At 39.1% G+C, this 11991-nt stretch overlaps 1 protein-coding gene across 1 annotated transcript in view; it reads left to right on the top strand.

The window, feature by feature from the left end:
- The first annotated feature begins 697 nt into the window (after nt 1-697).
- Nucleotides 698-11991, top strand: part of SPR (Sex peptide receptor) — a 33978-nt gene continuing 22684 nt past the window's right edge. Inside the window, exon 1 of the mRNA XM_028313131.1 lies at nt 698-795. Within this exon, the coding sequence (XP_028168932.1) occupies nt 707-795 (89 nt within the window). The 5' untranslated portion in view covers nt 698-706. The remainder of the gene's footprint in view (nt 796-11991) is intronic.

Below are 11991 nucleotides of genomic sequence, written 5' to 3'. Positions count from 1 at the left end.
TGTGTAATCTGCAGGTAACGTTTTCTAGATAAAAGCCTACCTTTGAGAGTAAGAATAAGAAAAACTTTGTTTGACGCAAAAAATACAAAGGATTATGGTCTTTATAAACAACAATAGGTAACATGCTCGTTTGCTCGTGCTAAAAATACGCCTGCTTAGTATAAATCGAGACCCAAACGTGTTTCGACAATGTTTTTCAGCGGATGCCCATTGGCAACTTGTATAGTTCCATTACATTTTATTACCTGATAGCAATTGATGATCAGTTTGAGGATGGAAGCTACATTCAAAATCCTCAATTGTTTAACTTAAACTTACATAGTTCAATTTCATTTTTTAACCACAACGGGGAAGCTTTTAGCATGCATCACCCAATGACAAAATTAAATGACGATTGATCAGGCTGAAGATGGAAGCTACACTCGAAATCTTGAAGATTTCGAGTAATTTTAGTAATACCACCCCGGCTTCGCACGGTTGAAATGGAATTTCCCGGCTTTTCTCTTCTATTATATGCATATAAGGTATAAACCTATAAACCTTCCTCTTGAGTCACAAAAAATATATCCTTGGACATTTTACACTGCGCCTCTAGTAGGTACGAAACTAAGCAAAGCTTGTACTATGGGTACTAGACAACGGATATAAACATACTTAAATAATTTTTTACTTGATGCTGACTGTTTGTCCCCAGGTGATCCCAGCCATGTTTCACACGGCGAGCATATGGCTGACCCTCGCGCTAGCAGTGCAGAGGTACATCTACGTGTGTCACGCGCCCGTAGCTAGGACGTGGTAAGTTTATTATACAGTTAACACAATCCTGTACGACTAACATGAAAAATTTGCATATTCGAATCGCCATCAAAAGATTTAGTACGAAAACTACAACAGCGCCCTTGTGAACCGTGTCGTAAAGTGAACTTAGTATGAGAAATGGTTGCACGAAACTTATTTTGAGAATCAAAATTGTCATGTTATCGATTAATTCGTAGGTTGAGTATCGAATTTTGTCGAATACGCAAACCGAAAATGCTAGAGGTATTTTGTTCGAAACCCAATTAATTTTAGAAGCTTTAGTCACTAGCCCAATCGTGTCGATGTCGGATTAACCAAATCGAGATGTGTGCTTACTATGAGTTTACGTTGTGTGCTCTCCAAAAAAAGCTTCAGTAGTTTTTGCGTGAAAGAGTAACAAACATCCAAACATCCAAACATCCAGACATCCAAACTTTCGCATTTATAATATTAGTAGGAGTAGGATAATAAAACTATGGTCACAACAAGTCTGGTGGCAGACTTCACGAGACTATATTGGCGTCATATGACCCAAGCTGACTGTGGCTAAACAATAGAAGTTACTACAAGTTAAGAATTTTAGTCAGGCACAGTCTGACACAATATTCTGCTTGCTTAGTAACCAAATGGAGTACAATTATCACAAAGTGATTTAATATACATGTCCCATTTAGGAATCGAACCCTCTCAGCCTCTGCCTTTACCAATCCCATTAGTAGTTTCCCAAAATCCCCAGCATCAGTTCACCAGTGATACTGCGTAATTTCTTCACTAAGCAAAGTTAAAGGCGCTCCTACATTGGGTATACTCGCTGTAATGTAACAATCCAATATGGTGACGAGCACTTGCCTGTAGTTGTACTTGTACTTACAATTCCATACAAGACTAACGCCCGTATTCACAAACGATGCTTGCTTAAGTGAAGCAGCAAGTTTAACGCACAGCGTTGAATAGATCTGTAATTGGTTCATGTGTGCGTCCACGCGCACTGTGAGACCTCATGGTAATGCTTGTGAATAGGGGCGTTATACTATCCACGGAACTATTCCCACCTCTCGTTCCCACCGCTACAACTCATGTGTGTAGGATCTACAGCTTGACCGCCATTAAAAGCCAACCAGTGAAGGTCAAGTTCGTCCCGGGGGAAAGTTAAACTGTCATTGGGCCCGCATCAGAAGAACATAGGAGGAATGGTCGATACTCGATACTCCTACTTACTGTATTTCTCAAATACTGTATTAGCTGTACATCATCATAAAATACATATAATCATTTAGGCCTGATGATCGCGAATTATAGAAGTGGTCCTATTCTCTACCTTAACCAAACGCTCTGTACTGTTCTTCATCATCATCTCTGCCATAGGACATCCACTGCTGAACATAGGCCTCCCTCAATGCTTTCCATGCTGCCCGGTTGGTAGCGACCTGCGTCCAGTGCCTTCCTGCTACCTTTATGATGTCGTCGGGCCACCTTGTGGGTGGACGTCCTACGCTGCGTTTTCCGGTACGCGGCCTCCATTACAGAACCTTGCTGCCCCATCGGCCGTCAGTTCTGCGTACTATGTGCCCTGCCTATTGCAACTTTAGCTTGTTAATCCCTCGGGCTATGTCAGCGACTTTAGTTCGTTTACGGATCTCCTCATTTCTGATTCGATCTCGTAAAGAAACTGCACTGAACTGTACTGTTCATTACAGCTCAATACTCACAGTGAGTGGCCACCTTAACATGTAAAGAGCTCCCTCGGGTCGATTTGTCTCTTTTAGAGCGAGCGCGAATTCGATAACAGAATTAATGAAAACGATTAGTTCATTGCTTCAGATTCCATTTGTTTTGGGCCTGCCATTAGTCCTAGTTAGGGGGACAGGGTGCCAATTAGTAGGGCGAAGTTGAATGAACTACCAAATGAAGATGACCTACCGAATGACGTTTTCGATGCTGACTCAAAATTGTCAATTAGTTTGATGGTGACTCGATGGAACGTCAATTTATTCGTCTTGGATAACTTTTATGTAAGTAACAATTAATTTATAAATTTTTAACCACTACTTAAAAGTACGAGGAATTACGCTGAGCGAAACAGATTGCAGGACATTGATGCTGTTTCATTGCAAAAATTTTACTTAATTAATTATCTTAAAGATACGATAACGTTTAAAAACAATAATTATATTGTGTAGTAGGTACATAGTTTTTACAAAATATAATTGAGTTAAATTCCATGGCCCAGCACAAGTATTGGAATAAAATACGAGTAGGTAGGTATATCAAATGGGTAATTTTCTGCCTCCTTTTGCTTATTTGATGAATTAAACACGTACAAAACACCATGTCCCCTGTACTAAAGGTTACTACTTCCCCGTAACTAATTAAACTATATTAATTAGAGCTTCTCTAGCCGACCCAAAACAATTGCTCGTCCAATTTAATTGTAAGGTTTATAGCACACTATCCATTATGTTTAAGGGAGCCGTTTCGCTGTGGTTTTGGATGAACAATGATGCTTTCAAAACAAAACATGTATTTAATGCCCAAGTTTGTGTGAATGGATGTTTGTTACTCTTTCACGCAAAAACTACTGAACGGATTTTGGTGAAACTTTACAGTATAGTTGTTTACACATCAGAATGTCTTATAAGCTTTATAATAGTAGGTATAGTATAGGCTAAATTACAAGAATAAGTGTGAAGGAGTGGGTCTTTCGGTGACAAAGTGAACTTACGCAGGCAAAAACTAGTAATTAATATTTAGAGGAGACAGAGGAGAATCGTAACTGAGGAGAGTTGTTCTTCTCGTAACAAAGCACGATTTATAGTTCAAGTCTCCAGCTAACAAATGCGCATTCTTTCGAGCTCGTTGTTATTTAAATAGGTTTACAAAAAATGACAATGTCAACACTTCTCTGTTACAACTCTCCTCGGTCTCCCCTATGTTACACATTCTGTCAAATATGGACAGGGATATAACGTTTATAAATATTAACGGGTATAGATGTTCCGCTCCATCCACGAAGACGCGCCCCACCATTCTTCTGCTAATGTTTGAGTGTTATCGTTACACGCTAAATTATCCATGAGTGCACAGTCACACGCACACTACAATAATGACGCTTGGATTGCTCGGATCCAACTCCCCGCACCCCGCGCTTCTGTCGACCAAAAATTGGTGGGGCGCGTCTTCGTGGATGGACCGATCTACAAATTGTTATACTCAATACTCAATACGTTTATTGCTTATAAACTAGTTTTAACGCTAAAATACCCCCATAGACAACAAAATTAAGGCCATTATTTTTTATGGTGCAGTCAGACCGGGGCGAGCACTATAAAAGTAGTTTTACAGCTTCCCGACCGAGAGCTGTATTTTATGTGGCCCCGTAATAACGGATGAGTGCGCATGGGAAAATAACGTCATGGCTAATGTATAGTGCGCTTTCTGTAAATAATACGTTTAAATTGAAATACTTATACTGGAAAAATCTAAACGTTAAATTAACGGTATCGTTATAGCCAATGAGCTGTCAGAGTGACATTGACGTAAGTAATGTCAATGTCACGCTAGAAACGTCAAATTAAAGGGACGCGGGCGGACGTCTCCGCGAGCTTTTATACTAATTGATTAATTGTATTTAAAATGAGGCAATATAAAAAATAGATCTACCGGCCTCTATAACAATATTTTAAAAAATCCTAAATGTTATAAAACGTTTGTTTTGTCACCTGTCACCCGCTTTGCAATGGAGGGAAGTCGAACCTTAATTTCGAACTCCTCCTACCTATGTTCTTCTGATTAATTTCGTTGCGCGTCCAATGACAGTTTATTTAACTTTCCCCCGGGACAAACTTGACCTTCACTGGTTGGGTTATTGGCGGTCAAGCTGTAGATACTGACTGGCTACCCAGGAGTTGCAGCGGTGGGAACGAGGTGGAAATAGTGAATAGTCCCGTATCTATAATTAAATACGATAATACATACAGTTAAAAGAAGCATAGAAAGCTTAAAACGTTAAATTTGGATTAAAGTTAGTCCTACTAATATTATAAATGCGAAATTTTGGATGTCTGGATGTTACTCTTTCACGGATTTTGTTGAAACTTTACAGTATTATTGTTTGTAACCCAGATTAACATAATATAGGCTATAATTTATGCCGATTTGTGACACTAAATTTCATGCGGGTGAAGCCGCGGGCAAAAGCTATTAAATCATAAAGGGCCTGTCTTAATTACCACTTGCTGATATTATAGACCCTGAGAGCCTATAAGGAAACAAATATTGGAATACTTCATCGAATATTAGCTACCCTTTATTAATTGTGAAATAATCAAACCAATCTGTTCAATTTCACATAATTACATGAGACTAGCTTGGGGCTTATGGTGTAGTGGGGCGTAAAGCGGGGCGTGTAGCGGGGCGTGTAGCGGGGCGTAAAGCGGGGTGTATGATGCTTAATATTACAAGATGAAATGACGAAAACGAGGGACCCTTTAATTTCATCATCATCATTTCAGCCACAGGACATCCACTGCTCAGCATTGACCTCCCCCAATGATATCCACATAGCGACAGTAGAGGCCTGCATCTAGTACCTTCCTGCTACCTTTATAAAGTCGTGCTCCTACAGTAGAGACCGATGACCTGACAAAAGTAATGATGATGATGACATGCGTAAATTAACGCCCCGCTACACGCCCCGCTTGACGCCCCGCGTGTGCATACCCGTAGCCTAAAATAAATTGTGCCCAAATTCTTCGGGCTTATGTTTATCTACCGCTAATTAGGCGAAGGCAATTAATGATACATCGTACAGTGTAAAAGCATCAGCATGTTCAATTTATTTAACCGACGATGAGTGACCATAGTGACCATATTTAGTAGGATTTTATCACAAGGATCTCCTTAAAGGAAGGTGCTTTTTTGGAAGGCACATTAGACACGGTTGTTATTAGGCTTGCTACGTATTCATCGTTAAGGTTTAGTCCATTGGTTCCCTAAGTGGAGGGCACGCCCCCCAGGGGAGGCGCAAATACCTTTAAAGGGGGGTGCGGGCCATCTGTGTACTTAAGTATAAAAAACCTGCGACCGCTGAGAGAATGCATTCCAGACTGCTCGATACGACCAATAAATAATCTTGACTGGAGGAGGGGGGCGCGGAATTTTTTGTATGGTCGAAAGGAGGCGCGTCTCAAATAAGTTTGGGAACCAATGGTTTAGTCGGAGGCCTACGATTTGGTATCATCCGACGGCACCAAACATAGGAACGCGATAGACAGCGGAAGATCAAGATAGACTGTGACATTTTATCATCATCATCTTCATTAGATCATAAATAGTTTACTTTAAACCATCGAGGAGTCTTACTTGCATATTTGAAATAGGTGCAGGATGTAGATTAAGTAGTGAATTAATTCATAGTTCATAATTCCAAAGAGTTGGAGTTCGAATTTCCTCCTGAAACTATTATTTAAGTGAAAAACCAAATTAAACTTAGTAATAAAGACTTCTTTCTACAAGCAGTTTTTCTGTTCTTCGTCTAATTTGTGGTCCAAAGAGTCTTCGGTTACAAGATATAATTAGAAGTGGTAATAAATTATCGGAACGTACAAAATTCTCTTGTTAAATTATAGATTTTAGACCGAAGATTTCGTGGGTTTCAATTTATGATAGAATTATGAATTAAAGGTACGTAATATTTAATTTTAGATAATACAGTTAGTTTCCTAGCCATAAGTTATCACTGGTAACAAACATTGGTTGTAGACTTTTGTCTTCAGGCACTGAGGTATTTTGGACGAAAAGATGTTGCGTAGTTTCCCGAACGCTGCCCAGCCGAGTTGGATTCGACGCTTTTTGCGCTAAATTGCGCTGGATGCAGGCCGCTACCAATCGATCAACATGGAAAGCATTGGGGGAGGCCTATGTTCAGCAGTGGACGTCCTATGGCTGAAATGATGATGATGATGATGATGAATACAGCTAGTATATTTTCCTTAACGGAACCGCCACGCACCAAAAAGCGCAGCGTAGGACGTCCAGTACAAGGTGTATCGATGACCTCATAAAGGTAGCAGGAAGGCGCTGGATGCAGGCCGCTACCAACCGGTCATTATGGAAACCACTGGGGGAGGCCTATGTTCAGCGGTGGACGTCCTATGGCTGAAATGATGATAATAATGATGTTTCGCCTTACGAGTACTTATCTGTATGCCATAGTACTATAGTTATCCTATAATCAGCAAAATTTAAAATTTATTATCTCTACTTTTGATCTTCAGTACTTATAGGTAATTGAAAGAGCAATCCCATTTATTATGAAAATGCCAAAACACGATATTATTGGGTACATAGCATTCACTGTGGCAGAAATATTTGAAAAGGCTCGCGTAATATAAACCACATATTTTTCCACACAACTGCGTCGAATGATTTCTATAGCTTCTACGAAAAATATTACAATTGAGAATTTCCCAATAAAATCTCGTCGAGTTTGATAGCCATTCGAAAAATATGTCTTCTATGAAATTGTCAAGGAAAATTATTTGGGCTCCGTTTCCAGTTTCCTTATTTGGTATAAATAGACATGTAAACTTTTTTACACGATTTAACGACAAACTCTTTGTTTGTCAAACTCTCTGTTTTATTTGTTTGGTAAGTTGACAGAAATTCAATACCTATTTCCAAAATGAAGCAAGAAGTTTCAGTTCCCTATCCTTGTAAAAAATCAATTTATTGGTGTATTACAATCGATTATTGAAGTTATTGTAAGCTAAAACTTCTTGCTCGATTTTGAAAATAATTAATTTCTGTCAACTAACCAAACTACTGCAACAGCGCTTGATCGCTTATAAAGTACTAGCTTTCCGCCCGCGGCTTCGCCCGCGTGGAATTTTGTCTGTCACAGAAAAACTTTATCGCGCGCGTCCCTGTTTCAAAAACCGGGATAAAAACTATCCTATGTTCTTTCCCGGGACTCAAACTATCTCTATGCCAAATTTCATCAAAATCGGTTGCGAGGTTTAAGCGGGAAAGCGTAACAGACAGACAGACAGACAGACAGACAGACAGACAGACAGACAGACAGACAGACAGACAGAGTTACTTTCGCATTTATAATATTAGTTGGGATGTCGAAGTCGTACTAAAGTAAGGTGTACGGATACAGTATGGTTAAGTTCAACATAGCGAGTGTTATTTAATGCCACAATCGCGAAATCTTATGCGTAGTACGTATACATCGATGATATTTGTATGTAAATAATTCAAAACAAAACTCTTTTTTTCTCTTAACTCCAGGGATAGATGTCAGTGCGCTCCGGTTTACAAATTAGTATTGGCCTGAGGAACAAAATGTACTATGGTTTCATTCTGGGCAGTACTTGGTCCAACTTCCATACATGGATTGGCACTTTCCTTTATCATTGACTCTATTGGTTTACCTTGTTTTCTATCTACTCTACCATGTCACTCCATTTAACAACCNAATAAGCCGAATTAAAAAATTTTTTTCTCGAAAGCTGTTGAAGATAGACCACGGGTTTCTTTTAGGAATTTACTTAGATTTACTTGTTAAATCATGTCATCTATTTACCAAAAAATGTCCGCTTCCAAGTGATTTTAAAACACTGTGCGACGGTAGAGGCCTGCATCTAGCACCTTCCTGCTTACGTTTATGGAGTCGTCGGTCCACCTTGCGGGTGGACTGCCCACACTGCATTCCACCCTCTAATTTAACAATAGTACCTAAATAGAGGCCGTGCTCCTACACTGGAGACCGATGACCTGACAATAATAATGATGATGATGACATGCGTAAATTAACGCCCCGTTTCACGCCCCGCTTTACGCCCCGCGTGTGCATATCCGTAGCCTAAAATAAATCGTGCCCAAATTCTTCGGGCTTATGTTTATCTACCGCTAATTAGGCGAAGGCAATTAATGATACATCGTACAGTGTAAAAGCATCAGCATGTTCAATTTATTCAACCGACGATGAGTGACCATTGTGACCATATATTTAGTAGGATTTTATCCCAAGGATCTCCGTTCCATGGAAGGCGCATTAGACACGGTTATTGTAGGCTTGCTACGTATTCCATTGGTTCATAGAGTGGGGGGCACAATTGCGCAAAGACCTTTAAAGGGGGGCGCGGGCCATCTGTGTACTTAAGTACTTATAAAAAAAATGCGACCGCTGAGAGAATGCATTCCAGACTGTTCGATACGACCAATAAATAATCTTGACTGGAGGAGGGGGCCGCGGAATTTTTTGTATGGTCGAAAGGAGGCGCGTCTCAAATAAGTTTGGGAACCAATGGTTTAGTCGGAGGCCTAAAACGATCTGACTGTACCAAACATACGAACGCGATAGACAACAGAAGATCAAGAACACTGTGACATTTTATCATCATCATCGTCATCATCAATAGATCATAAATAGTTTAAACCATCGAGGAGTCTTACTTGTATATTTGAAGTAGGTGCAGTATGTAGATCAGATTAAGTTAGTGAATTATTCATAATTCCAAAGAGTTGGAGTTCGAATTTCCTCCTGAAACAATTATTATTGTGAAAACACAAATTAAACTTAGTAATAAAGACTTCTTTCTACAAGCAGTTTTTCTGTTCTTCGTCTAATTTGTGGTCCAAAGAGTCTTCGGTTACAAGATATAATTAGAAGTGGTAATAAATTATCGGAACGTACAAAATTCTCTTGTTAAATTACAGATTTTAGACCGAAGATTTCGTGGATTTCAATTTATGATAGAATTATGAATTAAAGGTAGGTACGTAATATTTAATTTTAGATAATACAGTTAGTTTCCGAGCCATAAGTTATCACTGGTAACACACATTGGTTGTAGACTTTTGTCTTCAGGCACTGAGGTATTTTGGACGAAAAGATGTTGCGTAGTTTCCCGAACGCTGCCCAGCCGAGTTGGAACTTGGATTCGACGCTTTTTGCGCTAAATTGCGCTGGATGCAGGCCGCTACCAATCGATCAACATGGAAAGCATTGGGCGAGGCCTATGTTCAGCAGTGGACGTCCTATGGCTGAAATGATGATGATGATGAATACAGTTAGTATATTTTCCTTAACGGAACCGCCACGCACCAAAAAGCGCAGCGTAGGACGTCTAGTACAAGGTGTATCGATGACCTCATAAAGGTAGCAGGAAGGCGCTGGATGCAGGCCGCTACCAATCGGTCATTATAGAAATCTCTGGGGGACCGCTGAACATGGGTCATGTTCAGCGGTGGACGTCCTATGGCTGAAATGATGATAATAATGATGTTTCGCCTTACGAGTATCTGTATGCCATAATACTATAGCAAAATCTATCTCTAAATATACGATGTGTCCGGGCATGTAGTGATCAAAGTTTAAGGGCGAAATCTAGGGACAATTTTATCGATAAAAATACTTCAAAGGGGCTTGACCCATTTATCGCAAAATTACAAGGATTTAAGTCCGGACACACTGTATAAAAGGAGAAACTGACTGACTGACATATCAACGCACAGCCTAAACGGCTAAACGTAGGCACTTGAAATTTGGAAGGGACGTACCTTAGGTACCGTAGAGGTGTACTAAGAAAGGAATTCCCTAAATTGCCACGGCAACGGGAATTAGCGGGAAAATCCTTTTGTATGAAAAAACTAAACCGCTTAAGTTAGACGCTTGAAATTTGGCATGCAGCAGGTACCTTAGTAAACTTAAAGCTTAGTTACAACAGGATTTCAAAATTCCCACGGGAACGGGAGTTAGCGGAAAAAAACATTTGTATGAAAAAATCTAAACCGCGTAAGATAGATGAAGGGGGTAAAACGGGATCTACGCGTACGAAGTCGCGGGCGGTCGCTAGTTTAACTATAAATTAGTGTTTAGGTTATTATCTCTACTTTTGATCTTCAGTACTTATAGGTAATTGAAAGAGCAATCCCTTTTAATATAAAAATGCCAAAACACAATATATTGGGTACATAGCATTCACTGTGGCAGAAATATATGAAAGGGCTCATAATATGAACCTCATATTTTTCCACACAACTGCGTCGATTGATTTCTATAGCTTCTACTTCTACGAAAAATATTACAATTGAGAATTTCCCAATAAAATCTCGTCGAGTTTGATAGCTATTCGAAAAATTATATGTCTTCTATGAAATTGTCAAGGAAAATTATTTGGGCTCCGTTTCCAGTTTCCTTATTTGGTAAAAATAGACATGTAAACTCTTTTACACGATTTAACGACAAACTCTTTGTTTGTCAAACTCTCTGTTTTATTTGTTTGGTAAGTTGACAGAAATTCAATATTTCCAAAATGAAGCAAGAAGTTTCAGTTCTCTAACCTTGTAAAAAATCAATTTATTGGTGTATTACAATCGATTATTGAAGTTATTGTAAGCTAAAACTTCTTGCTCGATTTTGAAAATAATTAATTTCTGTCAACTAACCAAACTACTGCAACAGCGCTTGATCGCTTATAAAGTATGTCGAAGTCGTACTAAAGTAAGGTACGGATGCAGTATGGTTAAGTTCAACATAGCGAGTGTTATTTAATGCCACAATCGCGAAATCTTATGCGTAGTACGTATACGTCGATGATATTTGTATGTAAATAATTCAAAACAAAACTCTTTTTTTCTCTTAACTCCAGGGATAGATGTCAGTGCGCTCCGGTTTACAAATTAGTATTGGCCTGAGGAACAAAATGTACTATGGTTTCATTCTGGGCAGCACTTGGTCCAACTTCCATACATGGATTGGCACTGTCCTTTATCATTGACTCTATTGGTTTACCTTGTTTTCTATCTACTCTACCATGTCACTCCATTTAACAACTATTTTCTATACCGTCGAAAAATGCCCAGTCCCTTGAGTCGTTATATAAAGTTTACAATATAGGTAGTTAGTAGTTGTATTTGTGTAGTAGAATCAACCCTTTATGTTTGATCAAGTATAAAATTCACCCTGTACCGAACATAAGTATAATATAATACCTATGTACGAGAATATTAAAATTACAATATTTTGTATTCAAATCACACTTTTCATTTTTTAACCGACTCCACAAAAGGAGAGTCCATTTGACCAGTATATTTGTCCACAATTATCTCGCGTTTGGCTGTACCGATTTTGGTGTAATATTCAGAAAAGTATTATTTACATTTTAGAGACGGTTTATTTGGTAT

This window comes from Ostrinia furnacalis, unplaced genomic scaffold (assembly GCF_004193835.3).
Source record: "Ostrinia furnacalis isolate ACB-3 unplaced genomic scaffold, ASM419383v2 OfSCF4153, whole genome shotgun sequence".
NCBI classification, from domain to species: domain Eukaryota; kingdom Metazoa; phylum Arthropoda; class Insecta; order Lepidoptera; family Crambidae; genus Ostrinia; species Ostrinia furnacalis.
The sequence above is the reverse complement of the archived record's forward strand: the minus strand, read 5'-3'. Positions and strand labels throughout refer to the sequence as shown.